This window comes from Pan paniscus, chromosome 16, assembly GCF_029289425.2.
Source record: "Pan paniscus chromosome 16, NHGRI_mPanPan1-v2.0_pri, whole genome shotgun sequence".
In the NCBI taxonomy this organism is placed as follows: Eukaryota; Metazoa; Chordata; class Mammalia; order Primates; family Hominidae; genus Pan; species Pan paniscus.
In genome coordinates this window covers 46873821-46894619 of record NC_073265.2, presented here as the reverse complement: position 1 = coordinate 46894619, position 20799 = coordinate 46873821, and the positions used below count along the sequence as shown (strand labels likewise).

The following is a 20799-nucleotide window of genomic DNA, read 5'->3' as shown; positions in this document are numbered from 1 at the left end:
ACCCTTTCCAAACCCTTGTGCTTTCCTAAATGTTGCTTTTGGAAACATTCCAACCTAGCATGGGGAACACTAAGCTGGCACCCCTAGTACTGAAGCAGGCCTGGCTTAGGAGGTGAGAAAAAGTCAGTGGAGTTGCAGGTGGGCAGGGCTTAGGTTGGTGGTGGCTGGTGCCTCCTGTTTGCCAGGACACGTCCTCACACACAGACTTCCCGCCATTGATTTTATGCTGCAGAAGGTTTGCTCTCATCCCCTCCTTCCAGGTTATCGCCTATTGCAGAGAGCTGACTTTGCTGCATACCTAAACTCTGGAAAAGGGAAGCATTCTTCAAACTCAATAGGTTACATGATGTTATTTCCAAGATGTGACAAGTCTCTCTTGACGCCCTTGACTTCTCCCTTCTCATCACTGGGTAAGTGTTGCCACCAAGAAGTCCCAAAGTGGAAAATCCTGACCAGAGCTTATGACCAGCTGAGAGAGACCCTGTGTGCTGTGTGCTCCATTTGCAGTGCACGCACAGCTTGCTGGAAGGGCTCTGTCCCTGGAGGCCCATTCACTCTGCATCCAGGTCATGTAACATACCCTGAGTTCCTGAAGCTTTTTTTTTTTTTTTCAATTTGGGGAGTAAAATAGGAGGAGTAGGAGAAACTTTTTAACTCCACTGTCAGGACGAAAACAAGCATCAGTCTCTAAAACAGGCAACTGTGGGCTGGAGTTAAAGGCCTGGACTCCAAGGAAGCAGCCAGACTGCCAAGCAGCCTAATGATGTCCCCAGATGCCTGGTGACAGGCCACCTCTGGAACCAACAGGACTTAACAGGACACACACATAGAGTAGGCACTCAATAAATATTTGTGGAATGAATGATTGAATAAATCCCCTAAGCTGAAAAAAAATTACTTAAATCAGTAATTTCAGGCTTTTTTAGCAACATAAATTTTTTTCACCCCCCAAGTAACTCTTACTGAGAAAGGCAATATATGGAAAAGAAGAGCTGCCCTATTAGAAGTGAACATAGAGAGGAGATGATCTGTCCCATGGCTGTGGCAGGCCAAGTGAACTGGCAGCAGATCCCCAGGGCGGCAATACAGAGACCGGGTGGCAGACCGGCAGCCCCTCTTCCCCACCCAGCCTACCCCTGTGAAGGGGCCCACACTTCCCAGTTTGTCTCCCTAACTAAATTACCAATAGTACCACCTTTCACTCCCTCACATATTCTGCTTTGAGCAATAAACTATGTGGATACGCTACTCATAAGATAGCCTAAGTCTGTGCTGAGCAAAATTTTCAAACCACAGACTTACATAAAAAGGAATTCATCCAAGATATAATTTATTAAGTGCCCTCCAGGAGCCATTCATGGATCTGCTCCTGTCACCGGGTAGGAAGTCTACCCACGGTTTAAATTTGGGAGGGGCACTAAAGCCTCTAGGGCATTAGAAGTTCAGCTAAGGAATGCTCCCAGCCTAGGGGGCCAAATGGGACATTCCCCAGTGTCCCTAGTCACCCACCAATTTTCTTCTTGAGAATATTGTACTTGGGGTACAGCCCAAGTACCAGCTAATTGTGTGCCCCTCAGCTCTTTATTGTCAAGCCAAACAGAAAGGACTTGGGACCTCAAAGAAAATCTAAACAGTGAAGGGAGAGATCTCCAAGGCTTCTGATGTCCCAGATCTGTGGGCATCCCAAGCGTCTTCTCAGTAACATAACAACAGCACCATGGTGAGTGTCTAAAGAGCCCTTGAAGGGACTGGAGGCCAAGAAAGGCATGCCCAATGGGGGCATTTATGGAGAAGCCCCAATCTGGGCCAAGCACGGTGGCTCACGCCTGTAATCCCAGCACTTTGGGAGGCCAAGGCAGGCGGATCACCTGAGGTCAGGAGTTCGAGACCAGCCTAGCCAACATGGTGAAACCCCTTCTCTACTAAAAATACAAAAATTACTGGGCAAGGTGGCACGCGCCTGTAATTCCAGCTACTCAGGAGGCTGAGGCACGAGAATTGCTTGAACCCGGGAGGCGGAGGTTGCAGTGAGCCATGATTGTACCACTGCACTCCAGCCTGGGTGACAGAGTGAGACTCTGTCTCAAAAAAAAAAAAAAAAAAAAAAAAATCCAGTGAAGAAGAGAATGGAGAAAAGGAAATGGAAAGGTTGAAGATGGGAAGAGAAAAGGGAGAAGTAAAGAGAAGAAAGGTTCATAGAAAATAAATCTAGGCTTTTATACTCCACCTTCATTTTTAGCAGCTGGTTTTCAACTTGCGCTACCTCCAACTGCCTCTGCTTTTCCCTCAGCTTGTCCATGGATGCTTCATACGTCTGCTGCAGATTTCTGATTTGATCCTTAATGTTGCTGTTTTCCAAAGTCACATCCACGAGGGTTTTCTGTGAGGATGAAAATAAAAACAAAACCAGATCCAGTGGCGTGAAAACACATGGGCTGCACCACACGCTGGGGCATCCCCTTATCATTAACCACTGGGGTAGCTGTCCTAGGCTACAGCAACTGCCAGTCTGGGACCTTGTGCTGTGAGGGACTGTGGGTCTCCCATGGTGGCCAAGAGGTCTGCCCCTGTAGCTTGGAGGGACTGAAAACCTCTCCCATACCATCCCATAGCTGCTGCCAACACCACTTGCCACTGCTTAGGATGGATGGAAATGGATTAAAATGGAGTCCTTCCAAGGAAAAGTATTATAATACATCATTTCACATGGGAAAAAAAAAACAGCTTTTGAAAATAGTAAGTATAGTATAATCCCATTTTGAAAAATATGTATAAGCATTGGTTCAAATATATGTTTATGCACTGGGGGGAAAAAGACCAGGAGGAAATCTGAATGATAGTTTTCACTATGTGATAGGGCTATGGATATCTATTTTCTTATTTATTTTTTCTGTATTTCCCAAATTGCCACAATGAAATCAGAAAACAAAATACGAGCTTTATAGAATAGAGATATTCCTCTTTTTATTCTTTTTCTTTTTCTTTTTGTTTTTGAGACAGAGCCTCACTCTGTCACCCAGACTGGAGTGCAGTGGCACGATCTCGGCTCACTGCAACTTCCGCCTCCCAGGTTCAAGCAATTCTCCTGCCTCAGCCTCCCGAGTAGCTGGGACTACAGGCGCCTGCCACCACACCTTGCTAATTTTTGTATTTTTAGTGGAGATGGGGTTTCACCGTATTGGCCAGGCCGGTCTCGAACTCCTGACCTCGTGGTCCACCTGACTCGGCCTCCCAAAGTGCTGGGATTACAGGCGTGAGCCACCACGCCCGGCCTCCCTTTTTTCTTAAAAGAACTATCCCTTCTGCACTTCTAGACTGCCTGCCAGGATAGTGACAACGTGACTGAGAATACTCACATACCTGCAAACATTTCACCTTCCTCCCTTAGGCACAGAAGGGTAGTAATAAAGAAGTACTAAGGAAAAGAATTTGGTAATGCAGACAAGTGATTTTTGCTCCAGGCCGCACTGAAGCGAGGATGTTTAAATCAATAGTGTTGGCCATGCGTGATGGCTCATGACTGTAATCCCAGCACTTTGGGAGGCCGAGGTGGGAGGAGCACCTAAGCCTTGAGTTCAAGACTAGCCTGGGCAATTACAAAAAAAATTTAAAAACCAGCTAAACATGGTTGTGTGTACCTATAGCCCCAGCTACCCAGGAGGCTGAGGCATGAGGATCACTTGAGCCTAGGAGGTCAAGGCTGCAGTGAACTATACCACACTGCTGCACTCCAGCCTGCACAACAGAGCAAGACCCCATCTCTAAAAAAATAATAAAAAAGAAAAAGAAAAAAATGGTGGTGCTGTTTACTGCTTTGGTTTCTACTTGGTTAACTCTCCTTAGAGATAAATGGCCTCCACAGAATCTGTGCCGTTGGAAAGTCATCTTCTACTATGTCCCCAGTCATCTACAATTTCAGATTAAAAGATGTGAAAACCCTGGTGTTGGGCACTGTTTCTAACACCTCTGTGCTCTTGTCTAGATGATCAGTCTCTGAAGCTTCCTCAATTCCTCAGCCTCTACTTTGGACAATATAAGCCTTTCACTCCTAAACCTACTTGAATCAAGAAAAAGAACTTCTGAAGGAGGTGATTAGATACTAAAGGAAATACTGAAGCCATTTGGAAGCATGGAGTCACAGAACATTTGAGCTTCAAGGGGCTTTAGAAACCACCTAGGCCAACCACCCACTCCCCCAGCCCCACTGGCTTCACAGATTCTACTCTTGTATCCATACAAAAACCTACACTCTGGTCCAAGAGACCAGGATTCTTCTAATCCTGGCTCTGTCACTAGGTAGGCATCTTGCTCATGTCATTTCTCTCTGTCGGCCTCAGTTTGTTTATTCATAAAACAAAGGGATTAGAGATCCTCTCAGTTCTTTCTAGCTCTGACATTCTATGGAATCAAACCAAGGGTCTGGTCTCCCTGTCAATAATAATGAAAGTGGACAGAGTGGGCCAGTGGAAGAGGCTGGAATCTTGCATAAGGAAGAAGCCAGCTCTCTTCAGACTCGGTCCACCAGGTACCCGAGTGGTCCTCAGCATCAGTGCCTAACACCATGCATCAGCCCTCTTCCTCTAGCAGGCTGAGTTTCCTGCTGTGAGATGGCTTCTCCTTCTTCCAAAGCCCCCTCCTCCTCCCCCTCCCCCTCCCCTCCCCCTCCCTCTCCCCTCCCCCTCCCCCTCCCTCTCCCTCTCTCTTTGTCTCTCTCTTTCTCTTCCTCTCAGCGGTTTTAGCTGTAAGGCTCCTTTGGCTGTCCAGGACTAAGAGCCTGCATGATAACTAGGAATCAGTCAAGGTGCCTGGGTCAGAGCTAGCCCAGCTCAAACAGCTGACCTCTGCAGTAAATGCCAGAGTGTTGGCCAGATGGCAAAGCAGAAGAATTGCCAGAAAATACTGGCAAATATATTTTTTTTTTCTGGGAAGAAAAACCAGAGATGTAGTACAAATACCAACTAAGTCTGAACTCAGGTGAGATAAAGCCCTTGCTGGTGGGCTGCGAATGAGACGGTGTCCGAAAGGGGAGGAAAGGGAGCCTTGGCCAGCCCCCCTGACCACAGGAGGAAGGGAAAACAAAGGCTGCTGAGCAAACCAGACCCAGCGGGGCTTGGCCTGAGGCCAGGGGAAAGCTGGCATACACTCAAGAGAGCCAGGAAAAGGGTGGGACTGAGAAGCCCCACCAGAAATGGGCATCGCAGATGACCCCAAACACGAGGCCACCCGGACCCACTCCAGGACAGTGGCCGAGCCCTGCTGTTGTCACTGCTGCCATACCAACTGTTATCAGAGAACTAGGGGAAGTGGAGAATCCCAACATGAAATTTTATTTATCTAACAAATTACTTTTATAGAACCAGAAAGGATTTGAAATAGCTTTTGGAACTTTTGAGAGGAGGGTAAAAAGATAAGAGCCAAATTAATTTGGAGGAGAGGTAAAAACTGTTGTTCATATATTTGGAAATGAAGACCAAGGGAAGCTATTTCAAATACATACAATGCTTTGCTTTGAACATTTTCAAATTAATTTGCATGTTAGGGGACTTGTAAGAGTAAGAATGGGAAGCACTTGAATGGTTAGCTCCTGTAAACCAAATCAACCAAGAAAACAATCCCTCAAAGTGAGGTAACAACATGCATTTTCACAAATATAAGATACCGGGTCTTTCTGTTTCCTTGTCTGCTACAAAAGACGTGGAATATCCATGATTCTTTCTGATACAAAATAATTTCTAATTATAAAAAAGTGTTTACAGGCCTTTTTTATATTGCTTGCCATGAAGGAGTACAGATTGTCCTTAGTGAAGTCTGTGTTATTCTGTGATTAGGTGGCACTTCCTGTGGCACTGGGACTGGAGGAAGAGGGCTGATGTGTGGGGTTAGGCACTGATGCTGAGGACCACTCGGGTATCTGGTGAAGCAAGCGACATCTCTCACACCAAACTCAGGGTCTAAATTTCCTTTTCAGAGAGCAAAAACAAAGCTTTAGAGTCTCAGCTTGGAAATGCTTCCTTCAGTTTCCTACACTGTCTTCTGGGCACAGTCTTCACAGTGGTTCTGCTTAAAGAATTCTCAATCATGAGCTAAGGATGTTCTGTGACTTATTTTTCTACAAAGTCACAGGCCCCACTCTTGATTAAGCTGGGTTGCCCTGTCATAGCAGTAAGCAGATGAGTACCTGCAGGCCGATGGAATCTGACGCCAAGGCTGAGTTCATGGCATTAAAACGATCCAGGGCAGACGACTGGGTTTGGATGTGATTCTCCAGATACTCCTGCTGAGCATGGGAAACCTGGACAGATCGAGGAGACAGTCACACAAAATCAATCCCTATACGTTCACGACAATCTTCAGTTAGGCTGGAACTTTCTTCTGTTAGAAGCCACATCTACTTCAACAATATCTAAAGTAAAGCTTTAAATTAAAAGTCAACATCTGCATGATCCAGAGAGAAGGGCAAGAATCACCTTCCTTTGGATAGTGTTTACTCACATACCCTCATTTAGCCCTCTCAACAACACTGTGCAGGAGTCAGAATGTTGTCCTTTGTAAGGAAGAAAACAATCAGAGAAGTTATGTGATTTGCTCACTGTCAAACAGCTCAGAAGTGGCACTCCTAGAACTAGAACCCAGTTGAAATAACTTCTGCAGCCACCTTGTTCTTTGTAGTCACCATGGAGAGAATATGCTTTGGTCTCACTCAATTCTCAAGAGTGTTTTTGTAATCTCAGCACTTTGGGAGGCCGAGGCGGTCGGATCACCTGAGGTCAAGAGTTCGAGACCAGCCTGGCCAACGTGGTGAAACTCCATCTCTACTAAAAATACAAAAATTAGCCAGGCATGGTGACGCACGCTTGTAATCCCAGCTTCGTGGAAGGCTGAGGCAGGCGAATCTCTTGAACCCAGGAGGCTGAGGTTGCAGTGAGCCAAGGTTGCAGTGAGCCGAGATGGCGCCATTGCACTCCAGCCTGGGTGACAACAGCGAAACTCCGTCTCATTTAAAAAAAAAAAAAAGAGAGAGTTGTTTTGTTGCTGCTGTTGTTGCTGCTGTCTTTGTTGGGTGTGTGTGTTTAACATGTCTGAGTCAGAAGCCATTCTTGACCTAGATATTGGTAAGAGGCTAGATACAGTTAGGACTGAGGGTGGAAGGCCCCCCATGTGGCCTCTGGGAGCAGCAGAAAGCAGCCCAGGCGCAGCAGAGCAGGAGGTGCACTCTGGGGAGTGGAGACAGAATTGAAGCAGCAAGCCAGGCCCAGGAGCATGTGGCAGCTTTGTGTTCAGCAGTGTGTTTCAATAGCAATAATTTAGCAATCTTAATCTGGCTGCAGTAGGTAGGATGACTTGGAGAAGGAGGAGACCAGTAGGCAGAGAGACAGGGTTTCTGGGACAATTCTAGCATGAGAAAATGACGGTGTGTAGGAGATGGTGATGGAAAGCGAGGAGCAGAGTTTTGTTTATGCATCTATTGCAAATCCAATTCTTTGGCTTTGATGACAGTCATTGGTGTCTGACAGTCATGGCAGAATGACTTTCCATAAGCAGGTGAGAATTTCACAAATGTCCTCCCACATGCCAGTGGGAATGGGCTGGGTAGATATGTTTATACAGCCCCCCTCCTATAATCAAGGAAGGGGCTAGGTAGATAAATTTACATAGCCCCACTCCTATAATCAAGGAATGGGGTAGGGAGATATATTTACGTAGCCCCACTCCTATAATCAAGGTACTAGGTGTTACTTAAGCACCTAATCTCACAGCCCAGCCATAAATTGAACTCTGATGCATGACTGTTGTAACTGCCCTTCTTTCCCACAGATATTAACTCTTATGGAAGGTACGTCACATAGACAGGGACTTTTATCTTTGGGAATATTAATAATAAATTTTTTTAAATGTCCACAAGCATTAGCTTGGCTAAACTAGAAGAAGGTTATTTTTCTTAAATTTTTGAGTAGGTAATACACTCACATGGTGCAAACATTTCAAAAGTATAAAGTTACTTTTATATTTTTATAAAAAATTACCACCCTGCTCAGTTACCACCCTGCCTCCCAATTAGAAACAGTTGTTAGTTACTTTCTGGATTAACCTTTTAGTAACTTTTTGTGCACACACAGAACAATCCTGATATGTTTATCTTCTCTTCCTGTTCTATACAAATGGTAGCAATTTTTTCCTACATATTTTCTTGCATCTTGCTTTTTTTCACCATCTACATCTTTCTGTATCTGCCCTTCAAGGGATTACTTGCTTTTTCTTTTTTTTTTTTAATTTACAACTGCATATATTCTATTGTAGAGATACATCGTTTATGTTACTTTCCCTTATTTTTTTTTTTTGAAACAGGGTCTCACTCTGTCACCCAGACTGGAGTGCAGTGGCATAGTCTTGGCTCACTGCAACCTCCACCTCCCAGGCTCAAGTGATTCTCCTGCCTCAGCCAACTGAGTAGCTAGGATTACAGGCCTGCACCACCATGCCCAGCTAATTTTTGTATTTTTAGTAGAGACAGGGTTTCACCACATTGGCCAGGCTGGTCTCGAACTCCTGACCTCAAATGATCCACCTGCCTCGGCCTCCCAAAGTGCTGTGATCATAAGCGTGAGCCACCGTGCCTGGCCACTTTCCTCTACTTGATAGACATTTAGGTTTCCAATTGTTTTACTATTACAAACAATGCTACAATAAATAAATCTATCCTTATGTCTTTCCTCATATGTGAGAGTCTACCTGTAGAATAAATGCTAGGAATAGAATTGCTGGGTCAAAGGATCTAAACATCTGTAACTTTGATCGATAATGCTGAATTGTTATCTGTAAGAGTAATAGCAAATTGCATTTTCATCAGCAACCCTCTTCTTTGCCCACAGGCCTGTGAACAATGTCCTGACCCACTCTTGCACTTTGGCGGGTCTAATAGATAAAAATTATATCATGGGATGGTTTCAACCCGCATTTATCTTACGATGAGGTGAGGCAGAGCATCCTGTCATACACAAAAGACCTCCCTCCATCTTTCCTTTAGTATACATTACCTGTTACAAATCTTTCACCTATTATTATGAGTTGTAGCTTTTTTCTTCTTGATTCGTGGGGATCTTTCAATATTCAGAAAATGAGCCTATTATGTGTGATACGAAGGACAAATAATTTTTCCCGGTCATTTGACTTTCACATTTTTACCAGCAGGAGTTTCTCATTTTAAAGTTGTCAAAGTTATCAGCCTTTCTTTTCATGGTTTTGGGATTTTATATCATAATAAGAAAAGGCATTCCCTTACCTCAAGGGTATAAATGAATTCACACATATTTTTCTTCTGGCACTTTTGGGTTTTATTTTTCACATTTCAATCTTTGATACTTTAGGAATTTAGCCAGGTATAAGACCTCCAACAGCACATAAGTTTTCCCAATAGCACATATTGACTAGTCCATTTTCCTTCCTTTTTTGAGATGCTACATTTATCACATATAGGGGTACATTTCTGGAGTACTTTTTATTGATGTTTGTCTATTTATGTGCCACTATGATACTGTTTCAATCTCTGAGGCTTTTTCACTTTCTTTTAACATTTAATAAGGCTACTCCCTCTCGTTGCTCTTTTTTCCCATTATTTTCCCAATCTTTTTATTTATTTTCTATATAAACCTTAGAATCACCTACTCCACTTATAAAAAACAAAACCTGTTGGTCTTTTTATTGAGTCATATTAAAATGGTACAGTAATGTGGATCTTATGATGCTGAATCTTCCTTTCTAAGCACATGGTGTTTCTTTCCACTTATTATAGTTGACTCCTAGGTATGTAGTATTTTTCTGTTGATGATATTTTGGGAATTTTTTGTATATTGAAACCTCTTTGTATATTATATATTAATTTTATATCCTCTGTGTGTGTGTGTATAAAATTTTATACCCTGCTACAAATAACAAATTCTTTATTTGTTTGTAGTAGTTTTTCTTTCATCATTTCATGTTCACTTGAGCTTTCCAGGTATACAATCATATAGTTTGTAAACAGTGATAGTTTTACATCTACCTATGCCATGTTTAAACCTATATGTTTATTTCTCTTGTTTGGCTAGTATGTGAAGAACAATGTTAAATAATAATAATGATAGCTGGCTTCCTTGTTTTGCTCCTGAATTTGGTGAGAATGCTTTGAATATGAATAAGATTATTCTTACCATAAAAATTTCCCTTTAGGTAATAAATTTCATTCTGTGATAAAATTTTCTCAGTTTATTTAAAATGTAATTCTATTGATAAAGAACACTAGATACTCTAATATCTTTAGGCACTAGCCACTGAGGGACCACTCTGAGCCTGCCATGCCTCCCTATCTCCAAGCAACTGAGATAATGACTTACTGATAGTTCCTGGGTGAGCTGTCGAATCTTCTGTCTCATCTCATCATAGTCTCCATACATTCGCTTTCTCACCTTTTCCAAAGTGGCTCTCACCTGTAGCCCACAAAGATACTAGTTAGAGATCAAGCCATAACATTTTCATACAAGATTTCTAAAACTTTTAAGAAACTCTAAAGAAAGAAGCACCCCGGCCAGGTGCGGTGGCTCAAGCCTGTAATCCCAGCACTTTGGGAGGCCGAGGCAGGCGGATCACAAGGTCAGGAGATCGAGACCACCCTGGCTGACATGGTGAAACCCCGTCTCTACTAAAAATACAAAAATTAGTTGGGGGGTATGGTGGTGGGCACCTGTAGTCCCAGCTACTCGGGAGGCTGAGGCAGAAGAATTACGTGAATCCGGGAGGCGGAGCTTGCAGTGAGCCGAGATCATGCCACTGCATTCCAGCCTGGGCGACAGAGCAAGACTCCATCTCAAAAAACAAAAAAAAAAAAAAAGAAAAAGAAAGAAGGACCCCACATAAAAATAATCTTAAGAACAAGACAGGAAATTAAGGGAGAAGGTCACCCCCAACAACTAGTTAGAAACTAGTTAGGAATTATCCAAATAATTTATATATATATAATTTTATTATGTATATATTTTATATACATAATAAAATATATAGGCATATATTAATATAGAATATATTAAATATATGCTAATATATATTAATTACATAAAATTATATATAATTACATGTAACTATCATAATAAATATTAATTAGCCAAATAAACTCTGAAGAAAAAATGGTTTGTTGAAATTCACCTATCACCCTCAAATGACAGTTGGGCAAAGTTTTGCCCTTTTCCCATCACATGTTTTTACAAGTAGAATGTGTTTTAACAGACTCATGGCTAAGAGGACCAAAGAAACCAAAAAGCAACCTCTAATTTTCCCTCTATTGGCCCTGACTGCCAAAGAGCAATCAAATATCTGGAATGGAAGGAAGTAAAATATGAACCCTGGGGAGCCCATAAATTTGAAAGTCAGTTCCTCAGTAATCACCAATAACACGCAAGGCAGTAAATATAACAAAAGTTCAAGTGATCCCAAAAACACTTGTTTACACAAACGCTGTTCAAGTTTCTCTACAGTACTACTTTCAGAGGGCTAGGAGGACCTTAAAAACTTTCAAAACACAACAAAAGACCTTACAAACAGTCCTGTCTCCTCCCTTCTTCTGGTATCCCTAGGATGGGGAAAGTACTCAGGAACCCTCAAATAGGGCAGGAAGTCTCAAGGGAGTTTTCTCCAGCACACTCCAGAATTTCTGTTTTAGGAAGGGCCTAAAGATAGCAGTTTGGTTAGAATGTAAGTGTTTAGGACATAGTATTGGAAGGCTTAATTTTGAAGCACATTGTTTTAAAATAGACAGCATGTTTATTAGGGGTTACTGGATATTGGTGGAGATTTGGGGGAAGGGAGAGTCAAGACCCCCAGACTTCCCCACATGAATTCTAAAAATAGAGTCTACTTTCTTGCCATGAAGTACAAACATCTTGGGAAAATGAGGTTAAAAGTACAACTTTTCATTCTAGGCAGGCAGAACGGCTTTCATGTGTGGCCCTGAGCTGGCTCTTGTGCTGCTCCCAGTGGTGAGTAAGTGGAATCTTGAGCTGCATGTCCCTCCCAAAGGCAAATACTGCAATGACCAGGCCAGGGATGGAACTGAAGCCACCTATGGCAGGAGGGACCTGAAAGTTAGTTTTAAGTTGCGGATCACAGTGGAGGGTGGTAATTCCAGGTCACGTGACTTTGGCACATGTCATCCACAGCTCAGGATTAGCCAACATCTCCTCCTGCCTTTGTCTTGGGCAATGTGGGACTCTGGACTCTGTTTAGAAGGTTACTAAGGGAGGAGCCATACCTCCGGAGCATTTAAATGAGGAAGGTCTATGTATTTCCTTGAGAAAAAAATACAAGAAAATTAAAATGTCTGAGCTATTCTTAACAGGAAATTCAGGAATTGAATATTCTGAATGGTTAAAAATTATGTCTGGAGGCCGGGCACAGTGACTTACACCTGTAATCCCAGAACTTTGGGAAACTGAGGTGGGAGGTTCACTTAAGTCCAGGAGTTTGAGACCAGTCTGGGTCTCTACAAAAACTTATCTGGGTGTAGTGGCGCGCACCTGCAGTCCCAGCTGCTTGGGAAGCTGAGGCAGGAGGATCACTTGAGGGTGGGGAAGTAGAAGCTGCAATAAGCTGTGATTGTGCTGCCGCAGTGAGCTGTGATTGTGCCACTGCACTCCAGCCTGGATGACAGAGTGAGACGCTGTCTCTAAAATATACAATAAAATAAATTTTTAAAATTATGTTTGAAAGGTGGGATAACTAGGAGTTTGAGGTTGGTGGCTGTCATATACATTATGTATATGCGTGCTAATTTTGCTGGCTTTTCCTCATATTTTCTGCTAAGCATTTATTATTTTTTAAATTCAACAAGGAACGTTCCTTTTAAAAACTCACACAAAAGCGAAGACATCATGAGTTTGCATCTTATCTGAAAACCCACAAAATAAAATGGGGCTCACAGAGCTGTGTTTTTAACCTTAGGTATCAAAGCCCAGCCAACCCCCACAATCTCAACATGAGAACTGAAGCCTGCACAGAGCAAAAGTGACTTGCTGGGCCAGACACAGAGCTGGAGCTCGAAGCAAGGTCTGTGAGCTCACAGGCCTAGGTTGACTCCCTGCCCCTACACTGCCTCTTACAAGCACTTTCTAAGCCACTGGTCTGTAATGTGAGCCCATCAGTGTCAGAGCAGGCCATCTCCTCTTCCATATAAGCTGGGTGGTTTGGTCAAGAGGGGAATCAGTCAATCTAGGGGAACACAGGATGGAATGAAAAGAAATGGAGAGAGAGAGAAGAAGAAAATACTCCAAAATGTTAACAATTGCTCTGGTTGAATGGTGAGATTATGAGTGATTTTATTTTCTTCTCCATACATGTTTATGTTTCCCAAATTTTCTCAAAAGAACATGTAATTTAAAAGATAGGAAATAAACTACTAAATACAAGGAAATGGCATTGATTGGCTTGGTTGGACAAAGTCTATTGTGGTTGACTTCCTAGCATTTGTTTCAACCCAACTGATTGATCTGAATCAGCCACAGTCTTCCTATTCCTCTTGCCAGGGATGAATTTGGGACTGGTAAGTGCAATAAAGAAAAACCACTCAAGAGCCTCCAAACCCTACACGGAAGGAGGAAGCCATCTGCTCTCCTGATTATACTTACCTAGTAACATCCATCCAGCAGAAGCTCAACCTTTCCTTCCTTGCAGATTTACATCTGTACTTTAACATTACCATGAAGATACACAGAAACATTTCCAGCCAAAATGATAACACTAAGAATTCTTTCAAAATGCCTTATTACATTCACTTCAATGCTTCCAACTCCATCCTCTTGCATGCTACAAAAAGAATACAGGTGGGGGGCAAAAACTCTTAAATGGCTCACATCTTTGATGTAGTTCATCTCTTCTTTCAGCTGACTGGTGGACCACCCATACACCACCATTTCTTTCTGCTGATTTTGATCTGATCTTCGCACCACACCATAAACAACACCCTGAGGAAGTTTCCTGGTAGGTTCTCCATTGCTCAGGTCAAGAAGCTAAAAGAAAGTAGGAAAAGAAAAAAAGAATAATGACTCTTTAGGCCTCATGCACAGTTGTAATAATGGGCCCACTGTGTATGATTATGCAAATTGTGCCCAGCACTCATTGCCTGGCAGTGGAAATGGAGGGAGCAAAAATCCCATCTAGTCTCTGTTCACCAAGGTGATTTGGCATAGGCTTGGGCTGCTTTTACCCCGGAGGAAGAGCACCCTTTGCTGATGTGTATAAGGGCCTGTCCACTCACCTAAGAGTAATTCCCACAAAGATACCAGACGGACTTGTGTTGTCCTAGTAAGAAGAGCAAGCATTTGAAACCTCATGCTCTTAATAATGCTGTCTTTCCCCTTACCCCAGCTTCTCCATATGACTTCAACCTCATCACTAAATACAATCCACAAGGTTGAGGCTGGCAGTCATCTAGCAGCCAAACTGTCCTCTGAGGGTAGGGCTGGTCCTGGGGCCAAGTTCTAAGAAAAGGGGGTAGTGTTAGTACATAACCTGTTGTGACCATTCATGAAATATTTCTGAAAAGCCAGGAAGAGGTGGTGTGACTTCAGCCCAAAAGGATCCTCCCAGTCCTGTTGGCTGGTTCTTAATTCCTTCAGTTAAAGTTTTGGTCATTGTTGAAATGCAAATACCCTTAAGAAACAGTAACATGTCCAAGCCTTAACACGCCTTTATAGAATGAAGGCTTAACAAGCAGGAAAGGGGGAAATTAAGATTTGTTGAGCACCTACTATAGGCTAGAAATATTCCTAATCACATTTAATGTTCACAACCACTCTATGACACAGCAATTGTCCTTTCTGTCCTTTCCACTTCATAGCTGAGAAAACTGAAGTTCAGAGAGGTTAGGCAACTTGCTTATGGACACACACCTACATTCAAGCCTGGCTCTGTGATTCTGTCTGACATTAAGCACCTCCCCACACTGCAGGCTATGTTTAGATGCAGGGGGACAGAGTAGGGGCCTCCACAACATGGAAGGGACAGAAGTAAGAAAAAATCCAAGATCAAGGACTGAGACTTCAGACAAACTGGCCTTCTCTCAGTTTTCCCTGGGGCTGACCCAGGTACCTCGACAATCCCACAGCACAGAAACCCAAATTCCATAAGGGTAATTCTGCTGTCCTGCTAACTTTTCAACTGCCTTTACACAGAGATTCTTGCCATGTATTCACAAAAAAAAAAAAAAAAAAAAAAAGCACTTTTTTTTTTAGATGGAGTCTCACTCTGTCACCCAGGCTGCAGTGTAGTGGCGTGATCGTGGCTCACTACAACCTCCACCTCCCTGGTTCAAGTGATTCTCCTGCCTCAGTCTTCCAAGTCAGCTGGAATTACAAGTGTATACCACCACATGGGCTCATTTTTGTATTTTGTTTGTTTGTTTTTGAGACAGAGTCTCACTCTCTTGCCAGGTTGGAGTGCAGCGGCGCAATCTTGGCTCACTGCAACCTCTGCCTCCTGGGTTCAACCAATTCTCCTACCTCAGCCTCCTGAGTAGCTGGGACTAGAAGCGCGCCACCACGCCCAACTAATTTTTGTATTTTCAGTAGAGACGGGGTTTCACCATGTTGGCCAGGATGGTCTCGAGCTCTTGACCTTGTGATCCGCCCACCTCGGCCCCCCAAAGTGCTGGGATCACAGGCGTGAGCCACTGCGCCCGGCCAATTTTTGTATTTTTAGTACAGACAAGGTTTCACCATCTGGTCTCAAATTCCTGACCTCAAGTGATCTGCCTGCTTTGGCCTCCCAAAGTGCTGGGATTACAAGCATGAGCCACCTTGCCTGGCCCACAAAGCATTTTTTAACACACAAAACTTTAATTTGCATTTGAAAATCATTCATTGTGGCAGAACAGTAAGTTCTTTATGTACTTTAAGTACTTTATGATTCCATTCATTCAAAGTTTGCAAAATCAAAGAAAGGTCTAGAAAACTATGTGATGATGATTAAACTTACATGTCTCTAAGGAAGGAACCATGGATGGGGTAGGGGCGCTAGAGATCAGGATGACTTTTGCCTTTTTCTTTATACCTTTCTATATTGCTTGTTTTTTGTTTTGTTTTGCTTCGTTTCAATGTAATCTTTTTAAAAAGTAAGAAAATACTACAACCATTGCTTCTTGCCCTTCTTCCCACACTTGGGAAGAGATGGGATGCAAGGAGCTGTGATTCCTTGTACTTGTTTCTGGTAAATGCTTCCCCCTGAGTCCCTTACAGCCGGGCCCCAAAGGCACTGATGCTATCCTTACATTTGTGCTTAAGTTTGGGTAACTGAGCTGTTAAATGGCTTGCAGCAGAGTCAAGAGCTGGCATTAAGTTATCCCCAATTTACTGGACATATAACCAGGAAGAGGAAAAGCTCTAATGAAACTCCCCAAATACCAGGAAACAAAAGCAAGATCTTTCAGTCACAGACTCCACCCAGTTCCTAAAAAACAAGCCAATGACAACACAAGGCTTTGGTGAAATGCATTTCTGCAAAGCAAAGGCTTTCAGAGGTGGACTGGCTTGCAGGAAAACTCAGGTGGCCGGACACAGAGGATCCTGCCCCTGGCCCAAGCAGGGAGATGAAGCCGCCACGGAGCAGGGAAAACACAAGCAATGCCAGGAACAATGAAGTCTGTGGAACACTCCCGAGTGGCCCAGGTCTCAAAGTTGAACACACAGAAAGAGATCAAGATACACTGAGTGAAAAATCATAAACTTCAAATTTTCATTTTTTGTTTGAAGACTGTGTGTTTGTGTATGTAAAACATCTAGAAGGATGCAATCCAGCTCTCTAATGACAGTTTCCTCAGGAAAATGAGATTTCACTTTTTCCTTTATGTTCTTTTGTAGACTTTGAATGTTTTTTGGCAAAAAGAAAAAAGCATTATGTTTGAATTGAACATTTGTGTAAATGTCAGGGTCTAAATAAAAGGCCCCCAGGAAGGGCACGGCCCCAGGACTCTACCCGCTGGGGAGCAGGGCCATCAGCATCAGCCACACCAGGGGAGAGGACTCCTGAGGCAGCCCAAGGAGCTGATGGTCCCTGACGGGAAAAGTGAAGAAGAAAGTTACTGAAGAAAGAGGAGGGGGAAGAAATTTGTTGTCAGGTGATTTTATTACATATAATATATAATAAAATATATATTTTCTTTAATCCTCACAATGACCCTACTGTGTAAATAGTATGACTTCTCTTATTCCAGGGTAACAGCCTGCAAATGCCTGCCTATGTCTTTCCAAATTGGAGTTCTTTTTTCACTACAATGCTACAGTCAGGAGAGGAACTGGAACTCACGTCTCCATGTAGCATCCCAGGGTCTCCAGCCGTAGGAACCCAAGAGCCTGCTCTCAGGTCCCAGGGCCATTTGGAAGAGGCAGGCCCAGGATGGGGGGCTCTTTCCACTTCCCCTGCCCATCCCCAACCCCACACCTGCCTCACTGCCTCCCTTCTGCTCCTTTAGGAGCCAGCCTCCTTCTTGTTTCAAGGTAGTCACACATGCTGTTCCCTCGATCTGCACTGCTGGGCTGAAATGTCACTTCCTCAAGAATCAAGAACGCCTTCCCTGACCCTTCAGACCCCTGAGGTCTTCTCAGTCCACTCTCACAGCACTTCCCCACGACACTCACCACAGCTGCAGCCCAGCGACTGTTGGTGTATGTCAGTATCCTTGTGTGGGGAAGCCCTGCTTCCCTATCAACTGTAAATTGCAGCAAGTCCAGGGCCTACTTTGTCTTCTTTTCCACCGTAATTCCCAGATCTAACAGTGACTGACGTGCAATAAGTCTCTCAATAAATATTTGCTGAATGAATAGGGAACTTTAGAAGTTGGGAGAGGTCTGGGAATTACTCAGGGTACATAAATATGGTCCAAATGAAGCGAATACCTGTTATTCTTCTTAGATGGAGGAACAGACAGTTAATGTTTACCCCGGTCACAACATGTATACCCAGAAAAGCTGCTAGGAGCATAGATGGCTATCATTTTTATAAAATGTCAGTATGCTTTTGGTCAAAAACTGAACACGGGGAAAAAAAGAAAAAAGCTGATATGTTGAGCAAGATGTTTGTGGCTAAATTTCTCTCCTCTTGTATCCTTTAAAATACCTCCCAGTAAGAAAAGTATTGATTTTTAGGCAGAAGAGCATTATGATGATATTAAGAAACAGTCTCTTTTAGAGAAACATGCTGAGATACAGATGATGTATATTTATTTCCTTATACAGCGTGGATGTAGATGAGGCAGGATTGGCCATGTATTGAGGTTGCTGGTGCTGGAGAAAGGACCAATGACTCATTACATGATCCAGTCTCATTTTGTATGTTTGAAACTCTCCAAAATTAAGTTTTTTAAAACCTCCTTATGGCCAGGCACGGTGGCTCATGCTTATAATCCCAGCACTTTGGGAGGCCAAGGCAGGCAGATTGCTTGAGTCCAAGCATTTGAGACCAGCCTGGGCAACATGGTGAAAATCCATCTCTGCAAAAAATGCAAAAATTAGCTTGATGTGGTGGTGTGTGCCTGTAGTCCCAGCTTCTTGGGAGGCTAAGGTGGGAAGATTGCTTGAGCCCAGGAGGTTGAGGCTACAGTAAGCCGTGATCATACTACTATACTCCAGCCTGGGCAACAGAGAAAGACCCTATCTCAAGAAAATTAAATTAAATTAAATTTAAATTAAAAATCAAAAGCCTCTTTATAATGCTACTTGGTACCAAAAAAACAAATTTTAAAAAATGTACTCTATTAAAAGCCTCCTGGGCATGAAACAATACTAGACAGAATTTGCTTGAAAATAAAAGGCCTGGCCGGGCATGGTGGCTCATGCCTGTAATCCCAGCACTTTGGGAGGCCGAGGCAGGTGGATCACAAGGTCAGGAGATGGAGACCATCCTGGCTAACACGGTGAAACCCCATCTCTACTAAAAATACAAAAAAATTAGCCAGGCGCGGTGGCAGGCACCTGTAGTCCCAGCTACTCGGGAGGCTGAGGCAGGAGAATGGTGTGAACCCAGGAGGTGGAGCTTGCAGTGAGCCGAGATCGCGCCATTGCACTCCAGCCTGGGCGACAGAGCGAGACTCCGTCTCAAAAAAAAAAAAAAAGAAAAGAAAAGGCTTAATAAAGTGTAGAATAAAAAGAAAGTTATTACAAAGAAGGAAAATTGACTGAAAGGGCATTCCATACTCCTAACACATACGCAGAATCTCTGGATTAAGCTGTTTCCTGTGAGTACTCACAGCTTAAAATCTACCTACAGGCCCCATACTATGGCTGACCTCCCTAAAGATACATCTGGCAGCCAGTGCCTTAGAAAGAAAGAGCAGCTACAGAAAACTAACTCAGCCTAAATTCCTCTCCTAAGGGATTTACTGGCCATTGAAGAGTCTGGGTTAACAAGGCCAATGATATTGTCCAAATCTTAAATGAGAAGATAGGATCCTACAATGCAACAAGCTCCAAAAAGCCAGGGACAACATCTGCCTTATTCACTGCTCTATCTCTGGTACCCAGCATAAATAGGTGCTCCATAAATACATTTTGAAGGGAAAAAGAAAGATGGAATATTTGGAGTATACAGTCATCCTTGACACTGAGGATTAATCTGTGCAAAAAAAGAAAATCCCTTGGTCAATCAGCATTCTTAGGGGAAATAAGAGCAGAAATGCAGCTCAACATGCATCAAACTGACAATAGCAGACTAACACAGCCAGTCCCCCGCCCCACCAGCCAGGAGGGGCAGCTGGTCACACATCCCGGCTGCCAAAATGCTTGAGAAGGGCCATAATGTGACTCGTGTGACTTCCAGACTGGAAGCCAAGTTATTTCCAAAACTTCTTACTTCAGACCTCTTTTCTCCACCCAGAGGGCAGCAGCTAACCTGGGACTGCTGAGCACAGAGCCAGTGGGTTCCCTACCCATCTTGCAGGCAGAGGCTGGCACTTCAGGAATGTGCTCTGGCTTGTACAACCTGTTTATCTATCTCAGCAAATTATTTGGCCCAGGTCATTACTCATACTTAACACTGTTTTGCTTTCTTGGACAAAAATGAACATTACCTCTGAGCCCAAAGGGCCTTTCCACAGCCTGGGAAATAAATATTCTCAGAAAAACTGAAACCTTTGGCTTATCAAAATACTTGGCCAGGCGCAGTGGTGTATGCTTGTAGTCCCAGCTACTTGAGAGGCTGAGACAGGAGGAATACTTGAGCCCAGGTGTTCAAGGCAATTGTGTGCTATGATTGCACCTGGGAATAGCCACTGCTTTCCAGCCTGGATGACGTAGTGAGACCCTGTTTCTAAAAAATAAAACTAATTTAGTTATTTCTGACAGTCTCACAGACTGAATAGTGCCCATTTCCTAAGTAAACTCGGGAGAAAAGATCATTTTCAAAGCTTAAGATGAGAAGGAAAAGGAAAGCTTCTAGCCAAGCAGAAGTCCCAAAGAGAGTGGCATTTGTAATGATAGCAGCCTGATAGGAGTGCTAGCGTACAGCTAGTGCACAGCTTCCATGCAGACTAGTGTGCAGCTAGTACACAGCTTCAACGCAGACAATAGTTGCTTAGGCCTAATAACGCCCGCGGAAAAGGGAAGAATACACGGGAGAAAAAAAAATCAGGAACTGCTTTTCTGGAACCCAGGGGTATAGTACACACCTTAGGTAACTTTGACTGATAAAATGTAAATATCCTAAACAGAGTTTCTCTGATAGGAGAAGGCACGCAAGTCAATGTTCCCATGGCAACATGGCCCGTCACAGACCTGAGTTGGAATTGCA

General features: G+C 43.4%; 1 protein-coding gene across 2 annotated transcripts in view; it reads right to left on the bottom strand.

Moving 5' to 3' along the window:
* MYZAP (myocardial zonula adherens protein) overlaps positions 1–20799 on the bottom strand; it is a 93513-nt gene that overhangs the window by 53313 nt on the left and 19401 nt on the right. For both annotated transcript variants that reach the window (XM_008953212.4, XM_008953214.6), the window contains exons 3-6: positions 13875–14030; positions 10371–10463; positions 6179–6292; positions 2228–2380 (exon numbers count right to left, since the gene is read on the bottom strand). In XM_008953212.4, the coding sequence (XP_008951460.1) occupies positions 2228–2380; positions 6179–6292; positions 10371–10463; positions 13875–14030 (516 nt within the window). The remainder of the gene's footprint in view (positions 1–2227; positions 2381–6178; positions 6293–10370; positions 10464–13874; positions 14031–20799) is intronic.